Source organism: Aquarana catesbeiana, linkage group LG01 (genome assembly GCF_042186555.1).
Source record: "Aquarana catesbeiana isolate 2022-GZ linkage group LG01, ASM4218655v1, whole genome shotgun sequence".
Taxonomy (NCBI): Eukaryota; Metazoa; Chordata; class Amphibia; order Anura; family Ranidae; genus Aquarana; species Aquarana catesbeiana.
Genome location: NC_133324.1, coordinates 429,522,398 through 429,546,363, shown reverse-complemented (window position 1 = coordinate 429,546,363; position 23,966 = coordinate 429,522,398). Strand labels below are relative to the sequence as shown.

At 42.3% G+C, this 23,966-nt stretch overlaps 1 protein-coding gene across 13 annotated transcripts in view; it reads right to left on the bottom strand.

Moving 5' to 3' along the window:
- Window positions 1-414: 414 nt before the first annotated feature.
- The window catches only part of LINGO2 (leucine rich repeat and Ig domain containing 2), a 3,171,904-nt gene continuing 3,148,352 nt past the window's right edge, over window positions 415-23,966 (bottom strand). For all 13 annotated transcript variants that reach the window (XM_073635787.1, XM_073635794.1, XM_073635777.1 and 10 more), the window contains one exon: window positions 415-4,187. In XM_073635787.1, coding sequence (XP_073491888.1) covers window positions 2,324-4,162 — 1,839 coding nt within the window. In that variant the 5' untranslated portion in view covers window positions 4,163-4,187 and the 3' untranslated portion in view covers window positions 415-2,323. The remainder of the gene's footprint in view (window positions 4,188-23,966) is intronic.

Sequence of the window (23,966 nt, the reverse complement as noted above, 5' to 3'; positions counted from 1 at the left end):
CACATGTGATCAGTTATGGCACCAGCCATTTGATGGTTTGACAGTTTGATTGAGAGCAAAATCAAATGTGACAGTTACATTCACGGTGTGCTGGTGATGTGCAGTAACTGTTTTTTTGGGACCATTAAATCTATGGGTTTAGTTGCGCTTTAAATTTCTCATGGTTCATTCTCAGAAAATAGAAATGTTTTGGACATTTTAGAGGATTCAGTGTTGTAGCAGAAAAGTAGTGACTGTTGCTTTTTAAACAACTAATAATAAAAAAAAAAGGTTAAACATTTTCCATCACAATAGGACTTGATGTTTTTAGCAAAAATGGAAACACAAGAAACACTTTAGATAATTATTCAATTTTATTATGCTTTTTGGCTGTTTGAACATGATTGCTGCTGTTTACTGCTAGTTGTGTGTCTGTTAATTATAACTAGAAAAAAAAAAAAAGAAAAGAAAAAAGAAGAAGCATTCAAATCAAAGGTTTTGCACAACTTACATGTATTTTCACTGACTGGAACATTAATAAACAGATACTCTTTCTAACCGGACCAAGGTGATTTATCATTACAGCACTGGGACATAATGAAGCGGAATTCATATGGGTCAGTAATTATGTTTCTTTGTTTTCTGAGCCCTTTGGTCATTATATTCGTGAAGCGGAACAAAAAAAATTCCTGTTTTTAACAAACACACAGGCAAACAGATGTATTTTTATCAGTTCTACTGGATGAAATTGGATAAGAATGCTTCTTGGGGAAATCCCTTGGGTTCCTACATCATTCTTTAGACCATTATTACAGAACAAAAAAAAAAAAAACTTCAGTGCATAATGGCTCACAGATTAACATAGGAACTCAATGCTGTAACTCTTAATCCTCTATACGCTCCTGCTGAATTGCACTTACTTTATGCTACGAGATACCTGTGACATCAGAAATTATCACATAGAATTTTTTTGTTTTCTTTAAGTCACATATATATGGTAACAATATTTGAGAATAAATGGCTACTATATTTGTATAGAAAATAATTTCTGTTTTAACAAAACACTGATGTTCTTAATGGCTTTATGCATATATTGTATTTTTGATGTTAATTTCCAAAGGACGATCTGGTATCAGATTTATCTAGCTAGGATTTTTTTCTTTTTCTCATAAAGATTCATAGCTGTAACTGTCACAATACTAAACCCCTGTTATTTACTGCAAGTCATAAGACACAAATGGGCCATTCTGATCTGCACTATTGACTTCCACAAAACAAAATATGTCAACAGTTCGCTACACTTTGTCAACCTGGATGACGATACATTATTATTATTTTTTTTTCTGTTACAGTAAACTGGTCCATTGTTATACTAGGTATAAAAAATAACTCAGCTCTGTATCAAATCATGAATATGTCTTTATAAACATTGTCACACAATAAATATAACCAAGCATCAATTCAGCTTTAAAATTTTCAGCTGGTTATAAAGTAAAGTAAATAAAATTAAGTTTGGGAATCCAATGAACAGTTTTTAATGCCATGGTTACCATGTTAAACATCACTGAGCCAAAAATGGTATGTCTATAACAATTCATTTCTACAATAGGGAACCAACATTTAAAGTTTGTTGTTGTTCAATATATCCCAAATTGTAATCGAATAGAAACATATACATTTTTGCACGTATTAAAAAAAAATAAAAAGTATAACAAGCCATTCTGTATCATGGACCAATGCTTGATTGGCTACAGGTGATATTTTAATATGAGAGTCATGGCTGGACTTTCTGAAGTCATCATTGTTAGTGGAGACAAAGCAACAATCTCTCCTTTGTATTGCTTCAGGTTGGGAATGTTTATAAAATAAGCCATACCAATTAATTTGTAATGTGAAACTAACAAGAAAGAATGATGCTCAGCTTAAACAAATGATATCTATAGATACAAATTACACTCTAGAATATGTTTTTGGACATGTGTCATTTTTGTATGCAAATCCTACACTGTAGGTTTTTGTTATTTTTTTGTCTTCAGTGGTAGAAAATGTTGAGTAGTTGTCCATGAGAATGAGTCATACGTTTGTTACTGAGATCCCCAGAATGCCAATATTTGCAATGCAAAGAATTAGTGAAACCACTCCATGAAATGCCCTCAGGTTCTTGCCCACAGGTCACTGGGCTCTTCTTTAAGCAGCTTTAGACTGTCTTTCCAATATCACAAATCCAGTTTGAAACATTGGCAGCCTCATGTAGCTGCCTACACCCAGCAATCCAAATTGCCAGGCTGTTTTAGTGAACAGAAACAATGCCAGAAGATAACAAATCTCTTCTTTTAGCAATCTGCTAGATCATTTTCATGTTAAATCTCCTGGGTACAGTGCCTGTGACGTCTGCTTCCACTACAGCACCATTGTTTTTACGAGGGACATATTCCAGATCAATGCTAGTTTTGTGCTTTCCTTTCCCTCGGCTCCAAACAAACAGCAACAAGAAGCAAAATAAAACCACACCCAGGAATGTAAAGCAACCCATAGCTGTTGACACCAGTATTGTCTTAAGATCCAAAGAAAATGTCATGTTAGAATTGGTGCCATTAGTATTGGTTTCATTTAATTCCGTAATGAACATGGGAGTCATATTGGTGTAGGAACGGTCGGGAACAAATCCTTTCACAGTAAGGGAAGCAGAGAAGGTATCATTTCCAGCAGCATTACTAGCAACGCAAACATAGGTTCCGGTGTCTTGAATCTGGGCATACCTTATTTCCAGAGTGCCATTGACCAATACGGTGGCTCTTCCATGGGATTTTGCTGAAACCATCCTTCTTCGGGGGGTAACCCAGGCAATCATTGGCTGAGGATCTCCATCAGCATTGCAATTCATCTGCACTCTCTGCCCTTCATCTACATGCAATTGTTGCATTTCTCTTTCCTTGATTTTAGGTTTTTTACATATAAAGTATAGAGATAATACAGTGCTCTGGAATTCCTTAAATGATTTCTCTTTAATATTGTCTGGGCTTGCACATGTTGGCTGCTGACCTCCAAAGTTCAACATGGGATGCCTCTGCAGCATCCAAATGAGGCGACAGTCACATATTAGTGGGTTATTATCAATACAAAGTATTTCCAGAGCCTTTGGAGAGTGGAAAACATTCTCTTCTAATGTTTCCAGCTGGTTCTGAGACACATTGAGTAAGCGCAGGAACCTGAGACCTTGAAAGGCATGGGGTTCAATAATGCGTATCTGTGCTCCAACTAAGTGTAGTTCCTGAAGGCGAACCAAGTCTCCCAGTGCTCCTGCTTCAATACTGCCAATGTGGTTAAAGGAAAGATTTAGGTGAGTTAAGTATACCAAGTGTTTTAAAGCGTGATAAGGAATTATTGAGATATTGGTGTAGGTAATTGAGAGATATGTCAGGTTCAGACCATAAAAACTGTTTGCAGGTATGATATCCAGAAGAGGCCAATAACTGATATCCAAAATTTTCAGCCGGAACAATCTCTTGAAGGCAATTTCAGGCAACGCGTTAATGTTGAGATATTTTAAATGGAGACTATAGAGGTTGTGTAGATGTGAGAGGGCATCAGTAGGTACGGCTGTTAAGTTGCATTTCTCCAAGGTGAGCTGCTCCAGACTAAGCAGTCCACTAAAAGCTCGATGTGATATAAAAACTAGCTGATTATCTCCAACTTCAAGGGACTTTAAATTATGAAGACCCTGAAACATATAGTCTAATAAGATAACTATTTTGTTTTCACTTATATCAAGCTTAGTCAAGTTTGACAAACCTGTAAAGACACCCAGGTCCACCAGTTTTAAACGATTCCCTTTTAAGCTCAAAGAACGTAAATTAAAAAGATTATTAAAAGCTCCAGGCTCCACATTTGAGATAATATTGTCACTAAGGTCTATCTCCTCCAGCAAAGGATAACTCAAAAAATCCTCTGGGCCCACACTTTTCAGTTTGTTCTTACTTAAATCCAAAATCTTAGTCTCTATTGGGATGCCCTCTGGTATAGAGATGAGTCGTCTCCGATAACAGCTGACAGACTTGTTTTGCGCTGAGCATTCACAGCGGGCCGGACAGCCTAGAGTGGTCCCAACATAGACCAAAACCATGGTCACACACAGGATTAAATGCCAGCAAGATGTAGCCGTGTGAAGCATGACTCCTCCCATGAAGTATAACTCTCAGGTCACGGACCTAAAACAAGAAAAAGATAAAAAGGTGTTAAAACAGTATGTATACATTCTATAACATTTTATCGTATTCAACATTCAATCATATTACAACATTTTTCTTCATACATGTCAGTTCAGCAGTCTGTAGAAATATGTGTAAATTTTCATATTTGGCTTGAATTTTATATGATTTCGAGCAGCAAAAGCCTGACTCATTTTTCAAGTTTCTCCTATACTTGATGAGTAACAATGATGAAATCATGAAAGTGCTACTCCTACTATGAAACAATTTGTCACCCTCCTTTTTATTAATGCAAAGTACAATTAATCAAGAGATAAACAGAGACTGGATATACAGCATTCAAGAAGTATTAATAAAGATTAGGCAAAAAGTTAATCAAATCATAATATGCTGTGAAAAGCACTTTAATCATTTAGGAATATGCAAGCTTGTAACTATTTTATTGTTTTCACAGTTTGGATACTAAGCATGATTGCAAGTAATTAAGTCGGCTCTCTTAGAAAACTTTCCACAACATAATACGACAGTGTTCTTGTTTATAATGTTGTTAACTACAAGAAAGATGAGACTATGATTGAAGCCAATGATGACAGTCTGTTCCTGTTTACTAATTATTTTGCACATTAGGTAAATTGGAATAATATATCACATTTCAAGCTTAGAATTCAATTAGAGGTAGTGCCATCTTTACTGCAAAACTATTCTTTGTTGCAATTGATACAAAGATGGCCTTCAGAAATAAAAAGTGTAAATAAAATAGTAGGCCGTGTGGTGTTAATCATTTCAACCAAGTAGAATTTCAGGGAAGATAAAGCACTAAATTCTGTTAGTTCTATGTATCTTGCAACAGCAAGAATCAGGCATGCCACCTACATGTTCACAATGAATAACAGATAAGACACTGTTTTAAATATTACTCAAATGTGACGTTCTTAAAGCTTACAAAGAATTTCCCACTAATAGCATATATCTTATACCTCATACTAACGCACATATTCAGTGAGACACAAATACCAAGTATAAAGTGCAGCATCTGCTATAGTTATCTCTTTATAGTATTACCTTAAAGTTACAGTATTTGCCATTGACCCCCAAAAGCATTACTTTTTGCTCTACTATTCAGCTAACCTGGTACCACTTCTTATTTCAATTCTGTTTTTACAACACCAAGATCACACAAACATAATTTTCTGAAAATGAGGTACGATGTCAGCACCATATCACATTTATTTTTTATGAATGCCTGCAATGATGAATTAATATTTTAGCACATTGAGATTAAAGGCACCTATTTTTCACAAACTGCAATATGCTCAAAAACATAAACAGGCTACAGAAGGATATCATTAATGTCCTGGCCTGCCTTCCAAAACTTGAAAAAGCCATGACTGTGCAATCTTTTCATGCATTAGCCTGGAGTAGAATGTCTGGAGAGGTATGTAAATTATTTTTTTTTTTTTTTTTAACGGACTAATGAAAACTATAGTGGGTACAAATTGGCAGTTGTTACCCAGACTGAACCACAACTGAAATGTTATGCCCCGTACACACGATCGGAAATTCCGCCAGCAAAAGTCCGATGTGAGCTTTTGGTCAGAAATTCCGACCGTGTGTATGCTCCATTGTACTTTTGCTGGCGGAATTCCCGCCAGCAAAAGATTGAGAGCAGGTTCTCTATTTTCCAGCCGGAAAAAGTTCAGATCGGAAATTATGATCGTCTGTACCAATTCCGCAGCGCAAAATTCCTACGCATGCTTGGAAACAATTTGACGCATGCTCGGAAGCATTGAACTTAATTTTCTTGGCTCATCATAGTGTTGTACGTCACCTCGTACTTGACGGTCGAAAATTCAGAGAACTTTTGTGTGACTGTGTGTATGCAAGCCAAGCTTGAGCGGAATTCAGTTGGAAAAACCATACAAGATACGTACGGGACATTAGAGTTTTTATTGCTCTCTGTCACTATTGGGGGTATTTAAACACCTATCCTGTTGCAAATATCGGCAACTGGGACAGGGAGTGAAGGGAAATATACCCATGAGGTCTCTGACTGCAGAAATAAACTCAACCAAGGTTCTAATTCCTGTTCATTCTGATACATTGCTCTCAATGTTCATTTTCTATAATTTCCTGCCACAAGTGGTTACCAAACAGGAAGTGAGTGGAAATCTTTCGAACATGGGCACAATAATAAAGATCTGACAGAGGGTCTAACCATTCTACACTCTGTAAAAAAACCTTTTCGTATGCGAACATATTAGTAGATTAAAACCAATGGGTAACCTAAATAAATCTTTTGGCGCAAAGTGTCTCCTGTCTCAGTGTTATTAATCCTCAGCTAGTGAATACATTTTATGATTGTTTTAGCTGCACAAAGAAGTGCCAGTCTCTTCCATAGAGGCATTTACTTTAAAGAGTCAGTCCACTCAAAAGATACTTTTTTTTTTTTTTTTCACTTTACATTTTTTATTCAGAAAATTTGGCAATACAGAGTGAACATATTTGTATATAACTGTAACTTTTAAGTAGTGGTAGAGGTATCAATCAGGTACAATAATGTACAAGGGGTGCATGAAAGGAAAGAAAAGAAAAGAAAAAAAAAAACAAAAACACAAAACAAAAACAAAAAAAAAACATTGTATGCAGATCATTAGATACATTGTAGAGTGTGAGCAATATATATAGGTTGGTTTTGAGTGGTTGAGAAAGGGATACTGCCTATATTAAGATAGGACGGCAGTGTCTGAGAGAATATAAGAATAGGAAGTCTTATTGGGTGTCGAAAGTTTATCAGTAGGTCAGAGGAGAGAACGGTCACGGTGGCACATTAAGTCAGAGATGGGTCTTTAGGGTGAGCAAGCCAGGCGGCCAATTTCTTTTGGAATGCTGGAATTCGAAGATGGGCCTTGGCATACATGTATTCCATGAGGCAATGATTGTTCAGATGTAGGATCACTTCCAGGATAGAAGGAGGATGTGGGGATTTCCAATAGCAATAGCTAGGTGCGTGACAATAAGGACATGGGATATGACAATTCAGGTGTGAGGTGGCCAAGTTTCAATGTCCAGGCCAAGGAGGACCATTTGCGGTGACAGGGAAACAGCGATGGGTGTCAAGGAAGAGAGAAATCTGGCGAGAGTGAACCAGAAAGGAATTCATTTTGGGCAGGTCCACCAGATGTGTAGTGGAGTTCCGGGATCTCTGCAATTTCTCCAACAGACATTGGATACAGAGGGGTAGTCTCTGCTAGTTTTGATGGTGTTAGGTACCAATTGTTGAGGAGCTTTTGTACAGTTTCCCAGTGTAGGATACATTTAGAAATTTTCAGGGGTCATTGGAGAGCTTGCTGCCACTGAGACGGCGTATAAATACAGTGTAAAAGGCATTCCCAGTGCATCATGGCAGGCGTTTTGGATTTGTGCAGAGGGTCAGTTAAGAGCTTGTAGAGATGGGAGATACCTTTTTGGTTGGGTCTCTTAGTGTTGTAGAATTCCAGAATGCACCATAACAGAGGGTTTTCTGACCAGCGCAGATGTGAGAGGGCTGAGAGGATCCTGAGATATTGAAAAAGTCCTTGGAGGGAATGTGACAATTATGATGAAGATGTTGGAAAGAGGTAAATGAAGAGTTTTGGTACAGGTCTCCAATAGTCTGTAGGCCAGCAGAGAGCCAGTTCGATATTGAGATGTCGAGGTTGATAGGCTGTAGGGCCGAGAGGGAGATGAGAGGAAGAGACAGATAGGGTATGCCTGTTGAATGTTGGTAAATTGCTTTTCATGTTCTGATGGTTGTCTTGACGGTGCCTAGGTAAGATTGCTGTACATGCTATCCTAGGAGTAGGGCGCTGAGGAGCAGTTTTGGACAGGTTGCTAATACCGTTCTTTCGATTTGGAGCCATGTGTGCTGTGACTTCGTTTCCCACCAGGATTTAGCTTGGTCCAGGATTGTTGCTTTGAAGTATGCTGAAATGTTTGGTGCTCCCATTCCCCGGGTGGATGTGGGTGTGCACAAGATAGAGCGTTTTATCCTAGGGTGCTTCCCATTCCAGGTGAAGGAGTTTAATATGCCTTGCAGTTTGTGGAGATGTGATTGTAGAAAGGGGATATGTAGAGATCGAAAGTATGTGGGGTAAAAGGTAAATTTTTAGATGCGGCCAGCTCAGGAGGCTTGAATATGTTGTAGATCACGTACTGTTTTCTGAAGTTTGGAGATGAGTTGAGAGTAGTTGAGAAGGATTAGTCGAGAAGTAGGTGTGACCAACTGTATACCTAGGTAGGAAAAAGTGGAATCTGGTGGTTAATGGATAAATGCTACGTTTTGTATTTGAGTCAATGTTAGCGCCAATCATGCAGGACTCAGAGAAATTAATCTTGTAGAGAGAGGCTTTGCTGAAAAGATCCAGGGTGAGGTGGAGATGAGGTAATGATTGTACTGGGTTGGTTATGGAGATGATCACATCATCCACATATAGGATGATTTTGTGAATGTGGTCACAAACTTCAATACCGGAGATAAATGGGTTTGTACGAATGGAATGGGCCAATGGTTCCATAATGAGGATAAAAATTAGGGGGGAAAGGGGGCATCCCTGACAGGTTCCATTTGATATACATAAGGAGTCAGAGAGAATACAGGAGTTCACACCCTTGGCGCTAGGGTTGGAGTATAGTGCCATTATGGCTTGAAGAATTTGACCCGAGAAGCCAAATTTTTCCAGAACTGCTTTGAAGAAGCTCCAGTTGACCCTATGGAATGCCTTCTGCGCATCTAAAGAGATGAACAGAGAAGGCCTTTGATGGTGTTCTACCCACTGCAGTAGGTCAATGTATCTACGTGTGCCATCAGACACTTGCCTACCAGCCACAAAACCCACCTGATCAGGGTGTAGTAGGTATGGAATGATGCTAGAGAGCTGTATGAATAACAGTTTGGCATACAGTTTGGTATCAGTATTTAGTAATGAGATTGGTCTGTAGCTGGCAGGGTCGTCCGACAGTTTGCCAGGTTTAGGGATTGTCATGATGGTCACTTCAAGGGATTCAGGGGGGATGTGTTCTGAGGAAGCAATAAAGTTGAAGGATTGACAAAGATGTGGGGCAAGCAAGGTGGAAAATTGTTTGTAGTATTCGTTGCTGAAGCCATCAGGGCCAGGGGCTTTGTGTAGTGGAAGGTGATAGCTTGTTCGACTTCAGATATATGGAAAGGGTCTGAGAGTGTTTGGATTTGTTCTGGTGACAGTGATGGCAAATGTATATGGGCCAGAAAGTTAGCAAAGTCTTCAGATGTGAGGGTTGGGGCTCCACCAGATGTAGTAAGGTTGTATAGATTAGCATAAAATGAGCTAAATTGATTGGCAATACCTTTGTGGTTTGTGATACGTATTCGAGAGGGGGAAGTGAGGTATGGAATTTTAGAGTGCAATAAGCGACGTTTGAGTTGTTTTGCAAGGCAGGCCCCTGCTTTGTTGTGTGCATAGAAGTGTAGGCAGAGTCTTTTCAGGGAAAAGTTGAAGTTTTGATGAAGGTGTTAACTTACATTTTGTCTTGCTGTTCGTAGTTCAGTGTCATGGTGTAGGGAGGGTAAAGTTTTGTTAGCAGATTCAAGGATGCAAATTTGCTCCAACAGTTTATATGTGGTAGCATTGCATTGTTTCTTCTTGTGGGCTCCCAGCTTAATAAGGAGGCCTCTAAGGCAGGCCTTGTGAGCATTCCAACAATCTGTAGGGTTAGTTACGAAATCAGCATTAAGCAAAAAATATTGTTCAGTCTCAGATGCGACCTGTTTCTGGAGATGTGGTTGGGATAGGAGGGAGATGTTATGCCTCCACATCGTCCCCCTTTCTGTAGGGTGAGGAGGGAATAGTTTAATAGAATGGGTCAGACCATGTAATGACATCTATCTTGGTTTCTTGGACTGATTGGAGGGTGTGTTTATCAACAAGAAACATATTGATTTGAGAGTAGGACTTTTGCATGTGCGAATAGGTGTAATTTTTTTCTGTACCGTGGTGGCACCTCCATGGATCATAGAGATCTTCGGATCGGAGCAAGTTGGAAAGAGCAGTGGTTTGTTTACAAGCTGGGTTGGAAGAGTCTAGGGTCGGTTCTATGACTTGGTTAAAGTCACCACAGATAACTAAGGTAGTGCTCCGGAATGGTTCTAATTTTTCAATTACAGATTTGTAGAACTGCCTTTGGTTAGTATTAGGGGCATAGACATTGACGATAGTCATGACATGGTTGTTAATGGAGGCGTTTAAGATAATGTATATCCCGTGTGGGTCAATTTCGGTGTGGAGTATTTGGAAAGCTACTGTGGAGCGAATAGCAATGAGGACACCAGCTTTCTTTTTGGTGAATTTGCAAGGAAGCAGTACGGGAACTGTTTATGGAAACAGGACATGGGTTTGTGGGATAATAATTTATGTCTAAGGGCTTCCTTCCACATAAGGGCCTCAATTCCCCATTTAACCGCAACCTAAACATTCAAGGAAGTGATAGTAATGGCCATTTTTAATAGCTGTCAAAAAGAGCCTGCAGAAGTAGAGAGTTGACGCTTACTATTTCCGCACGCCCAATAGTTATAAAATCACTATAGGTTATAGAAGACAAGCTGATCAGTTTTGATGCAACAATGCAGTTAACGTGGTAATCAACAGAAGTGAAAACAAATCAATATAAACGTAAAACAGATTATTCAATACTGAATAAAGTGCTTGGCACCCTGTGGTTTTGGGGGAATAAATGTAGTTGACAAGAAAGAATCACTAAACAGATTCAGATTGATGCTCATTTAGAACTTAACATTGCTAACAAGATAATAGGCATTTAACTTAACTTGCTGTAACGGGAACACAGGCAGCTGAAGGTATAAGCTGTGGCAGTAGTGGCTGCAGAGATTAGCGTGAGGCAGTGCTGTTGGAGTTACTGCGGCCACGGGCTTATGATTGACGTGGATCAGGGTTAGGCGGAGGTGTAGAGATGAGGCCCCAATTCAACAGCCGCTTGATGCCCTTCTTTGGTGTAAAGATATTTGTTGTTTGATTTTAGAAGGTCACCACCATCTTAGGGGGGAAACCCTATTTGTAGGTGATATTTTTCTCTTGGAGGATTGCTGTGGCAAACTCTCTTCGTTTTTGCGCAGAAGCGGCAGATATATCTGTGTAGAGAGAAACAGCGGAGTAGGGATCAGGCAGCCTGGTGCTGGAGCGAACTACTGCCATGATATTTTCTTTTACTAGAAAGAAATGAATGCACGCCAGGACATCGCGGGGGACAGAGGCTGGAAGATAATTATAGCAATCCTGTGTGCGCGATCAATGGCGATGTCAGCTTGAGAGAATTGTTTGAGGAGCTCGAGGAAGAGTTGTTGTATAAAGTGAATGTATGTAGTGAATCAGTTTAGGGGGTTCTAACGGTTTCTGGGATACCTCTAAATTTTATATTGCTTCGTCTGGAACGATCCTCAAGGTCTGCCACTTTAGTGTATAGGAAGCCGAGTTCCTCAGAGTACCGATGACATGCTTCAGTGACCTCATGGTAGGAGTTGGAATGATCTGCCACTTACTATTCCCAGCTATCTGTACGTCCCTTCACTTGATCTATTCTAGAATGTATGGAGGAAACGGAGGAACGGAACTCATCGCGGAGATCTTTCTGCAGGGACAAGAGCATATGCTTCAGTGTGTGTTCTGAAGCAGGCTGGCCACTGGCTCGGTGTGCAGCTAATGATTCATGGCTATTATCCTGCTGCTGTGTTTCTCCAGGGGCATCCCAGTGCTGCTTCTTATACAAAGGAGCTTTAGTGGGAGAAAGCACTGGTGATTATGCTGCCCGCTTACCATGTTGTGAAGCCAGAGGGGGTTCTGTGCTATCCATTTCCTCTGAGGTATTTGTGGAAGGCATGGAATGTAGATTCTCCTGCGATCGCTCCTCTACTGACATGTGAGGAGGAGGTGTCATTCCGGTGCCATCTTGTGGCTTCTGCATTGAGGTTGTGAGGAAAAAATCAGTGAGGTAGCGCGGCTTGGAGGCAGAACGATTTTTCTTTCTGGACATACCGTCCAGGTGCCACATGTACCAGCTCTCTCCCTGTGTAGGAAAATAGGGATGAGAGCTGCTGTGAAGGGCAGATGGTTGCTTTAAGTCCTGAGCCTGAGCAGAGCTGGTGAGTCAAATATCCATCTTGCTCCGTGGTTGGCCACACCCCAAAAGATATTTATTTTATAAGCAGCGCCTAGTGAGTTTGATTTGGACTTGTCTTGGATACTCCAACAGTGACATCTCCTTGTAAACATTTGGGGGTTTGGGTTTTTTCAGATCTCCTTTGTGTACTAGAACCTCCTGTTCCAGTCTCCAAAATATAAAATCGCAAATACAAATGGCGGAGCAGAAACCACTCCCAATGGCCATAGAACATATGCAGACACATGAACTCAAATGTAAAAGATCTCATAAGTAGAGTTCCTAAGCAATATTAGAAATTTACAAATGGTTTTGTTTACCAACATCTGAGATATCAGTTCTGTGTAGACTGAACTTTTCATGCTTGCATTATCTCAAAATAAAGTTTACACAGGATGTACAGTTAAACATCAGGTAGTACATAAATATGGAAAAATTAGGGTTAGCGGCATTTATGTGTCAGTTTTCAGTAATTCACCCAAATAAACTTGTAGCCAGGAGCCTTGCTGGATGTGTAATCCCTCGCTCCCCTTGGCTTTCACCTTGCGCCTGGTGCTGCAAGTGGTGACAGACCTAGAAGAGGAGCATCTGTTTTGTGTGGGCTCGATCCCCTGCTGCAGGCCATGCAGAAGGAGCAGGAGGAGAGGAAAGAGCTTACTTTTCTCAGGCTGTAGGAGCCTGGAGAGTGCACATTGACTGACTAATCATTGTGTGTGTGTGTGTGTGTGTGTGTGTGACTGGATGGTGAGCTGCAATATTGCTAGGATTGGAGATCTGCTGCTGTGGGCATTTACTGCTGCTAGAGAGACTGTGTCCTTTAGGAAGTGACCATACAGACATCCAGTAGCCTTATTGTTGCCTGTATGCTTTAGTGGGACTATTCACACATGCATCAATGGTTCATTTGGGCCCCAATGCTTAATAGTTAGGACTAAAGATTGTCCCTTTGCAGCTGCTACACTGAGACCTTTACCTAGTGCCTATGCTAAGACGTACCTCTCAAAGGACATTGTTCAATATCCTAGCCATTCTCTTAGAATGCAGTCTAGATGAGTTATAGTATTAATATTCATATTGCAGTTAATGCTTATTTGCACTGTTTATTGCAGCCTTTGTTGATTATAGTGGTACAGAACACTATTCTAAAAGTTAACTTGGCATAGAAATTATACTGTCTAGCAAACTGTATCTAAAACTACCTTCTGTGTGTTCATTCATGTTCAAACCACCATTTATTCTAACCCGTACCAATACATTGAGTTTATTTACCTCTAAACAGTCTTGTGTCTATTTACTGGTTCTAATCCACAGTTAAAAAATATCTATACATCTGGTGTTATAAGTGCTTGCAGTAACTTTCATTCAACCAGGTGTGTCAGAAGGGCTGAGGTTGTTCTTGGAGTCAAGGCACAGAACAGAGAACTCAAATTACCAAGCGGCTCCTGGGAAGGTAGTGCTATACTTTGCTTTATTTACAGTGTGTTTCAGTGGAAGTTGTTAAGAACTGACATGCTTTTCTATCCTTATTTTTCTTCTCTTTTATTGACATAAATTGGCAGCTAATGATAAAGAAAATGAAAAAACGGTATATTCACTTTTCTGTAATTTTCCTTTTTTGGTGCAAGATGCACTAGGAAAGGAAAATGACAGCTTCATGGCAGCCTACACTAGGTTGTAGCTTCACCCCTTCAACCCGATAGAACTGGATATCTAGAATTTTAAGATGGACAGCCTAGCACAACATTTTTTGTAACTATCACCATGAAAGTGAGAACTCTGTATGCTGCCATGAACATGCACCAGGAGGGGGAAATTATGGAAAGGCGATTATACAATTTCCCATTTTCCTGGTGTATCACGGTGACTAAACCGGGAATTAACACACAAAAAGATGGGTTTGTGCAGAAACAAATTATAATGAACAGGAAGAGAAGAACAATGCTGCATATTAGAGTTTCCAAAGCTAAGGCAGAAAAAAATAGAAGGCGTGACCATCCCTAAGTGTAGATTTATTTAAATCACCACGCCCATGTTGACATCTGACATCATCCACCCCTCCAAGAACAGCAATCTGCCTTCTGTATCGCTGTGTGCTCCATGTGGATTCTGCTTGTTGCTACACATACGCAGTCGCTTCCTGGAGTTACTCTGCAGTGCCTGGCCATTCCCCTGGTGAACTTTTCACATGTTCCATCCAGGACCGGATCCATCCAGCAAAAAATTGCCATGTAACCCTTTCTTGGGGGGGATGATATGCCTACTATCCTGAGCCACTTTTGTGTGCATATGTATTTTTTAACTTGATGTTTTAAATAAATCTACACTTAGATGGTAGCACCCTCTGTTTTTCTACATTTCAGTACTACGCCCAGATAATCTACCCAAATTCTGTTTTAGGACTGTTTATTCATGTTTATTCATGTTGGAGGACTATTTAGGGTCTTTGATCACAATATACTCATCCTTTGAGCCAGAATATTTGCTAAATTGCCAAACTCCAAAGTTGTTAACTGAGCCAGATCCTCTCTGTAATGGAAAATGAAAGGGTTCTGTGAGGACCACAATGCTGCCTTGCAAATTGTCTCAGGTGAAACTCGACAATATGCTGTCCAGGAAGTTGCCCTTGCCCTTGTCGAATGAGGCATGCTTGTAGTTCCACAGCAGCTTGGGCACTCATGATCTAGAGCAGGGGTCTCAAACTGGTGACCCTCCAGCTGTTGCAAAACTACCATGAGGCATTGCAAGGCTGACAGTTACAAGCATGACTCCCTCAGGCAGAGGCATGATGGGACTTGTAGTTCTTCAACAGCTGGAGGGCCATCAGTTTGAGACCCCTGATCTAGAGGATGTAGATCTCCTGTTTACCTGATAAAATATGACATAATAACCTCTACTTTAAGGTAAGAAAGCCGGTTTTGAAAGCGTTTAAAGACCTTGGACAAATCCCATTTGGGAAATGAAGGTTTCCTTGGTGGTCTTATATTTAGGAACTGGATAACCAGAGGTTCATAGACCATTTGATACCTGTAAGGGCTGATAATGCTAAGATGTGTACTTTTTAAGTGTGCTAGAACCTAGGCTTTTGTCAAAGCCCAGCTGCAAGAAATGAAAGATTTGAGTAGCCTGTGGTGACAAAGGATTGTAGGACCTATGTTCTGCAAAGTATACAAACTTTGACCCATACCTCCTCCCATGTTTTATTTGTAGAAACTGTTCCATCCTGCCGCAAAGTAAAAACTACCTCAGAAGAGTATCGCTGGTTTAACAGTCTCCTCATTTTATCCTCCAAGGCATTAGATGTAATTTCTTTGGAAGCTGGATGGGGAAAATGACTCTGAGACACTTTTGTATGATTTTATTGGTAGCTCCATCGGTGGCCCAATTCTCAAGAGTGAGAAATCCTCCACCATTGGGTATGGGGTTCTCGTTAAGAATCTTGGTTGCCTTTAACAATAGTTGGTAGGGTAAATTTTGATAAAGATGGTTTGGATGCCATAATTGCTTTATCTCCTGCATAATTGTCCGATATGGCTACCTCAGAAATTTTTTCGACAGATGGATACCCTTTTTAGGGATCTCATCTGGAGATACTGTATAAACATCCCCGAATTCGATTGGAAGCCTTGCAGTTGCCTAAGGATGGAGGTGGCTTAGCAGTTCCTAACACTAAGTTGTATTACTTGGCATCTCAACTTCAGCATCTAAGTGGATGAAAGTTGTAGATTCCAATGACCCTATACAACAAATTATATTATCTCAATTACCGTTGGAGCCATTGGTACAGTGAATAGTATCTCATTATTTCAATAGTAAGTGCTGTTTTCCTACATTTCATTTAATTCATCTTCATTATTGTCCAAAAACTTACTTTCCATGAGGGATATATGCATTATATGCCTTTATGGAATAACCCGCGGTTACGAGTTGTTGAAACTTGAAAACTTTGGTTTATGAAAAAGGGTTGGCATTAGGCTTCTTCATCAGATTTTCAACAACGGGGACTTACAACCATTTAATGAATTAGCAAAATAAATATTATTTGTCTAATAAACTACTCTATCAATATCTGCAGTTACGGCATGCTCTGAAAAGCCATGCAGCGACTTTTCTGTTTAAATATAATTCCTCTCTTAGCTTGACTATGACAGCGTCTACAGGATGCTTTCAACAGGGAATTACTGGTGACATACTGTAAATTATTCTATACATAGTTACATAGTTAGTAAGGTTTTTTTTTTTTTTGGACAGAAGCCAATTAACCTACCAGCATGTCTTTGGAGTGTGGGAGGAAACCGGAGTACCCGGAGGAAACCCACGCAGGCACAGGGAGAACATGCAAATTCCAGGCAGGTAGTGTTGTGGTTGGGATTGGAACCAGCAACCCTTTTTACTGCTAGGTGAGAGTGCTACCCACTACACAACTGTGCTGCCCATTATTATATACAAACAACAGTTAGTATAAATACACAGGATAGTAGTTTTGTGAGGTGGTATAGGGACTTAGATGCTCTCATTGAGGAGGAGTGGGAGCAAGCTCTAAAGAATTTGACCAGAGTCTCCCTATCGTCCTCACAGTAGTTCACTCAGTTATTTATTATTCATAGATGTCATTATACACTTTTAAAGTTATATTCCTGGGGTAAAGCAACCACACCAAATTTCCCAAGATGTACCACCGATATGGGAACATTAATTCATATGATGTGGCGATGTCCTAATTGCATTGATACTGGGAGAATATATTTGATATCTTAAATACCTTATGCTCTACACATGTCCATTTTCATCCAAAAATAGCTTTATTAGGGATCATACCGGAAGATATACTCCCATTAGAAATGCATGAAATGTGGTTGTGGACTATGTATGTAGCCCGCAAACTTATACTACAGAAATTGATATCATAAACCCCGCCAACAATCACTCAATGGATCATTGCGATTTAATTATAACTTAGGAAGGGAGAAACTGGCATATAAACATAGGAAATTCCCCGAAAAATTTCTGAAAATCTGGTCTCTAATTCTCGATGTAATTAGAGAAATACGCAACTTATTGGTATGTTGTATTACATGGTTTGTTCAATTTAATCTGGAGACTGCATGATTAATTTCCGATAGTGGTGTGTTTTGTTTTGTTTTGTTTTTTTCTTTTACCTTGTTTGTTTTTGTTTTTTTGTACATTGTAAAACTCATTTAATAAAAATTATATGATTAAAAAAAAAGAATCTTAGGAACATTAAGAGGGTTCCATTGAACTTTGATTGCAGATATTACATGTTCATGAAGCTTTCGCATTTACATAGTAACTAGGGAATAACAACCTTAGAAGCACTTATTTCTAGGAAAAAAAAGATGCCAATAAATAAATGAGCACACATCATGTTCATGGCTACTGGGATGTACTCAACTGCAGTTTGACATGACTGATTTCCACAAAGGATTGTAGAAGAATAATTCTATCTGTTTCTGTGGGAGACAAAGGAGCAGGGAGCAGAACACACCTGGAAGGACTAGATCATCTGGTTAACTATGTGATAATGCAAATGAACATCTTCTATGAACTCAGTCATTTGTCTAACCTTCGATCCATCTATAGTACAGGTTTAGTTAAAACATGCAGCATGTACTTTTTTTAACTTTTATATTCACTTACACAAAAATGCACTCCCCCAGATCTAATGCCACAGGCAATTTCAGCTTCTCCTTTCGTTAGCTGTACATTTAAGGCAGGCTCAGTATGGGGTGACCAGTATGAACACTGGAATATGACAGCTATGCAGTGAACCTGTCCTTGGATCTAAAATATACATCAGCATTGACTTTTTATTTCTTCATTTTTTACACCAGGCAAACAATTGTCACTCAGTGTAAACATGATCAGAGCACTAATGCTGATTTCAAATAAAACTGTTTGCTCAAAAGCAGCTAATTAAAGGGATATTAGACCCAAAACCAAAAATGTATGATATTGCAGCTTACCAGTCATTAAATGTGGTAGCTGTACCAGTTTTCTTTTCTTTGGCTTTTTTCTCTGTTTTTACCTGGTGGATCTGGGCAGTAAAACATCTCCTGTCGGATTTTCCGATGGAAAATGTGTGATAGGACCTTGTTGTCGGAAATTCTGACCACGTATAGGCTCCATTACACATTTTCCATCGGATTTTCCGCACACAAAGTTTGAGAGCAGGATATAAAATTTTTCGACAACAAAATCCGTTGTCGGAAATTCCGATCATGTGTACACAAATCTGACGGACAAAGTGCCACGCATGCTCAGAATAAATAAAGAGATGAAAGCTATTGGCCACTGCCCCGTTTATAGTCCCGACGTACGAGTTTTACGTCACCGCGTTTAGAACGATCGGATTTTCCAACAACTTTGTGTTACCGTGTGTATGCAAGACAAGTTTGAGCCAACATCCGTCAGAAAAAATCCTAGGATTTCATTGTCGGAATGTCCGAACAAAGTCCAACCGTGTGTACGGGGCATTAGTGTTAAATGGTTTCATCAATGTAAACTGATAAATTCTGCTGAAGAGCTGTGCTTTTGAAAGCAGGTTTGTCGGCCTGATCACCAGATAAAAATAGAAGAAAGCCTAAAAAAGAAAAACGAATACAGCCATAACATCTAAGAATTGGTAAGATGCAATAAGGGGATTTTTTTCTACTCACCGTAAAATCCCTTTCTCTGAGTTCATTGACGAACATAGCACTTCCATTCTTGACCTTAGGGATTTCTCACCACCTTCAGGAGTAGGACTAGGCAGAAAAAAGAACAAGCACAGCCCCGCCTAAGGGCGGTACTTACTGGTAGTAACCCTCCAGTCTGCTACAGGCAGCTCAGTTTGTTACAAAGCAGTACAAACACAAACAGGAGGGGTGGGTGCTGTGTCCGTGAATGAACTCAGAGAAAGGGATTTTACAGTGAGTAGAAAAAAATCCCGTTTTCTCTTTTGTTAATTAACGGACAGAGCACTTACATTCTTGAACTTAGGGACGTCCCAAAGCAGTGCCACAATGAGGAGTGGCAACACAGAAAAAAAGAAAAATAACCTCCACCCAAACGGAGCCAAAAGATGCCCAAAAATCCACCCTGTAAAACTTGGTGAAAGTGTGCATGGATGACCAGGTAGCCGCCTTACACACCTGAAAAACAGACGCTTGATGTCGGAAAGCCCAGGAAGCACCAATCGCCCTGGTAGAGTGCGCCGTGACGGGAAAGGGGGGCACCTGCCCCTTCATGGCATTAGCCTGGACAATAGTCTGTCTGATCCAATGAGAAATAGTGGCCGACAAGGCCCTTTCTCGGGCCAACCACAATTACAAACAGTGAATCTGACTTTCCCGAAAAGGAGTCATAACCGACAGATACACACAGAGAGCACGAACCACTTCCAAAGACTGCAAGGTGACCTCCTTGGGGTGTGATGGTCGAGGACACAAGGAAGGAAAGACAATGTCCCTGTTTAGATGAAAGGCAGATACCACCTTCGGGAGAAACGAGGGATGCGGACGCAGCATGGCCTTATCCTTGTGGAGAACCAAATAGGGAGACTTACACGACAAGGCCACCAGCTCAGAAACTCGCTGAGCGGACGTAATAGCAACTAGAAAGATAACCTTCTGAGAGTGTGAGTAAGGGTTCTCGAATGGTGGCTTCTGAAGTACTGAGAGCACCAGGGTTAGGTCCCATGGAGACAGTGGAGAGCATACCGGGGGAGTCACGTGACGAACCCCTTGAACAAAGGTACGCACCAACGAGTGAGTAGCTAGAGCCGATATTTGCCCCTTGATAGTGCTCAAAGCCAGCTTCTGATCAACCCGATGCTGCAGGAACACAAGGATCTTAGATACCGAATAGGAGCGTGGATGCCACCCCACAGGCTCGCACAAAGAGATGTAAGCCTTCCAGGTGCAATGATAAATCCTCCGTGAAGTGGATTTACGTGCCTTCAACATAGTGGGAATCACATAAACCAGCAACCCGGTCTCTCAGCACCTGGCTTTCAATAGCCAGGCTGTCAAAGCCAGAGACGGTAAAGCAGGGTGGTCCCTGAGACAGAAGGTCCTCCCGCATTGGCAATCGACGGGGGGCATCCGCCACCATCCATACCACGTTGGTGTACCAGAGACACCGAGGCCTATCTGGAGCAATTAGAATAACCGGTATCCCCTCGGCCTCTACCCTGGCGCCACCAGCGCGTCTGACGCATCCGCCAAGGGATCCCTTGTTCTGGCCACAAATCTCTGCACCTTCCGATTGAGACAGGAGGCCAGAAGATCCATGTCCGGCATGCCCCACCGCAGGCAAATGAGACGAAACGCCTCCGGATGCAGCCATTACTACTCCCCCTGATCCAGAAACCGATGGCTGAGGTAGTCTGCTTGCCAGTTTTCTACGCCGAGAATGTAGACGGCGGATAGAGGCGGCACATGAAGGTCTGCTCACCACAGCATGTGAGAGACCTCCAGCACTGCTGCTGAGCTCCTCATCCCCCCATGGTGGTTGACGTAGGCCACCACCATGGCGTTGTCCAACTGGATCCTGACCAGATGACTGTGCAGCAGCTGTGTCCAAATGGAGAGACATAACTTTATCACATGCAACTCTAGAATGTTGATCGATAGACGAGAACCCCCCCCAGCTGGTCAGGCTGGCATCCGCCATGATCCCCATCCAATGGAGAGGGAGAAAAGACTTCCCAGTCCTTAGGTCCGCAGACCATAGCCACCAAAGAAGCGGGGCCCTGGTCAGACAGCCCACGTGGATCAGAAAATCCAGAGATTCCGGGGATTTGTCCCATTTGGATAATATCTTCCTCTGAAAGACCCAAGTGTGAAACTGGGGATACGGGACCACCTCGAAGGTGGATACCATGTGGCCTAGAACCCGCATGAAAAAACGTAGAGATCAGCACTTGCGGGACAGCAGTAACCACACCGCAGAGTAAAGGGTCTGAAGTTTGATCGGTGGAAGAAAAACCTTCGCAAGCTCAGAGACGAGAATCAACCCCAAGTATTCCAGGCATTGGACAGGGAGCAACACAGACTTCTGGAGGTTCAACACCCAACCGAATGCTTGTAAGGCATGCATGGCGATCACAACATTGTCCCTCAGTTTTGAAGCGGACGCTGCTCGCAGGAGGAGATCATCTAGGTAGCCCATGACCGCGATCCCCCGCTGTCTCAGCAACACCAAGACTGGTGCCAGCACTTTGGTGAAGACCTGGGGAGCCAAGGCCAGGTCAAAGGGAAGTGCCACAAACTGATAGTGCATGTCCCCAACCGCAAAGCTCAGGAAACGCTGGTGCCTGACACAGATGGGGACATGCAAGTACGCTTCCTTGATGTCCAGAGAGGCCAGGAAATACCCCTGATGAAGTGCAGCCAACGCAGAATGAACGGACTCCATCCTGAACCTCCATACCTTCACAAAACAATTGGGGGCCTTGAGATCCAGGATTGGACGAACCCCTTCCTTCTTTGGAACTGTGAACAGATTGGAGTAGAAATCTCGAAACCTTTCCGAAGCTGCTACCGGAACTATCACCCCCCGAAGAAGCAAGTCCTGCACTGCCCCAAACAAAGCCTGCTGATGAGACAGGGGAAGATGAAGATTGGAGGGGAAAAACCTGTCTGGTGGGCATGAAAGAAACTCTATATTGTAGGCGGACAAAATTAGTTTGCGGACCCACCGTTCGGAAAGAAGGGAAGTCCACCAGTCCACAAACCACCGAAGTTGGGCGGGAAGAGGGCTTGTTGGGCTTGCAATGCCAAGGATGTTTTGGTCCACCCGTGGGAGCTTTGGTGGCTGGGAACCCTTACCTACAGAACCGGGCGGATGAAAAAAAACGCTTGTGAGGGAAAAGGAGGGGCCCTGCCTGCGACAGGGCTCCTTGCCCTTTTTGGACTGCAGGAGAAAGGTACTCTTACCCTCCAGTAATATCCTTTTATAATGTCGTCCAGAGTGGCTCCAAATAGCCGCCCACCCTGGAAAGGTGAATCCGCCAGAGTCTTCTTAGACATTTGGTCCGCCGACCAGCACTTAAGCCAAAACAACTGGTGAAGAACCATGGATGATCCGGAGATTTTAGAAAGTAACGGGGCCGTGTCCAAGACCACATCACAAACATACTTGAGCCCTTGCACTAACTGGTCTGTCAGTTCCACACAGAATGGAGAAACTTTCTCATTACCAAATTTGCTGTGTAATAGCTTAGCCCACTCAGTCAGCATCTGAGACACCAGAGCCATGGCCAACACCGGACGAAGGGCCGAACCTGCCATCGTAAACATAGACTGAGCAACTGCCTCGGCCTTTCTGTTGGCAGGGTCCTTGAAAGAAGGGGACCCCTCCACCACCATCGGAATCATGGTCGCCTCGTTCAACCTAGATACCGGAGGATCAATGACAGGAGGGAAAGACCATTTCTTCAGCAGACTCTTCTCAAAGGGGTAACGCACTGAAAAACATCTCAGGACTGAAAAGGACCACCGTGAGCGTTACCAATCCTTGTAAATCGAAATAAGACAGGTAAGGAAACACCTTAGCAGTGCAGACTGCCTTATGAGATCCAAAGAGAACAGACACTCCTTCAGACACCCCCGCCAGATCCTCAATTTTCAAGGTATTGAGCACCGCCATAATGAGTGCGCCAGCCAGCGCTTTTTCATGCACAGAGACGGACACAGAGGATTCCACCTAGCTGTCCGAAGGATCAGGGGCTGTATCATCTGAGCCCTCTGGGCAGGGAGCACCCACTACGGCACCTGCTTCAGACACCAAGGAAGTCCCATGCTTGACTGGACACCACCAGGAACCGAACACCCACGAGGAAGAGAGAGAAAGGAAAACACCCCCCCAGCTGCCACAGACTGGGGGAACCCCATAAGGACTCACCACCTATGACCCAAACCTCAGAGGAGCGGTGCTGTGTGCTGTCCGTCCGCCGTCAGATGGGATAAGCACGAGGAAATCCGTACTCACGCCAGGCTCCCGGGGTAAAGTCCAGCGCTATAGGGACAGTAGAAGTCTCCCCATGAGGCTACAAGAGAATGCCCGCTAGCGGCACTTCCACAGACAACCCAGGAATGCCCAAAGACTAAGGAAAAATGACTGCAGTGCCCAGCCCCAAACAAATGGCAGCTGCTAAACGTGGAGGAGGATGCCAGCCAAACACCCCACACCTGGAGAGCACAGAGACCACCTGGAGGGGACCCCAAAAAGGTCAGGTAGGGGCTAAAATGTCCAACTAGTGGCAACCAGCAACCGACTAGGTGATGGCTGCCAGGCAGCACAAAAGGGGGGCAGGGAGGAAGGACAGGAGGAGATTCCACAGAACCGACCACCCCAGGGAGTACTCAACTGCTCCAAACCATGCCCGGACCAGGCCGGGAAGCATGTACTTACCCATCCAGCAGGGATTGCGGGTCACACTCCCAAGACAGATCCACCTCCCGCCTAAACGGAGTGACTGTCGGTCATGGTGACACTGTGACCCAGACGTCAGGTGCCTGGTCATATTTGTCCCTGCGAGGCATCTAGCCCGCTGGCCACACCAGTCCAGGATGGAGCTCCGGTCTGCGAGCGCTC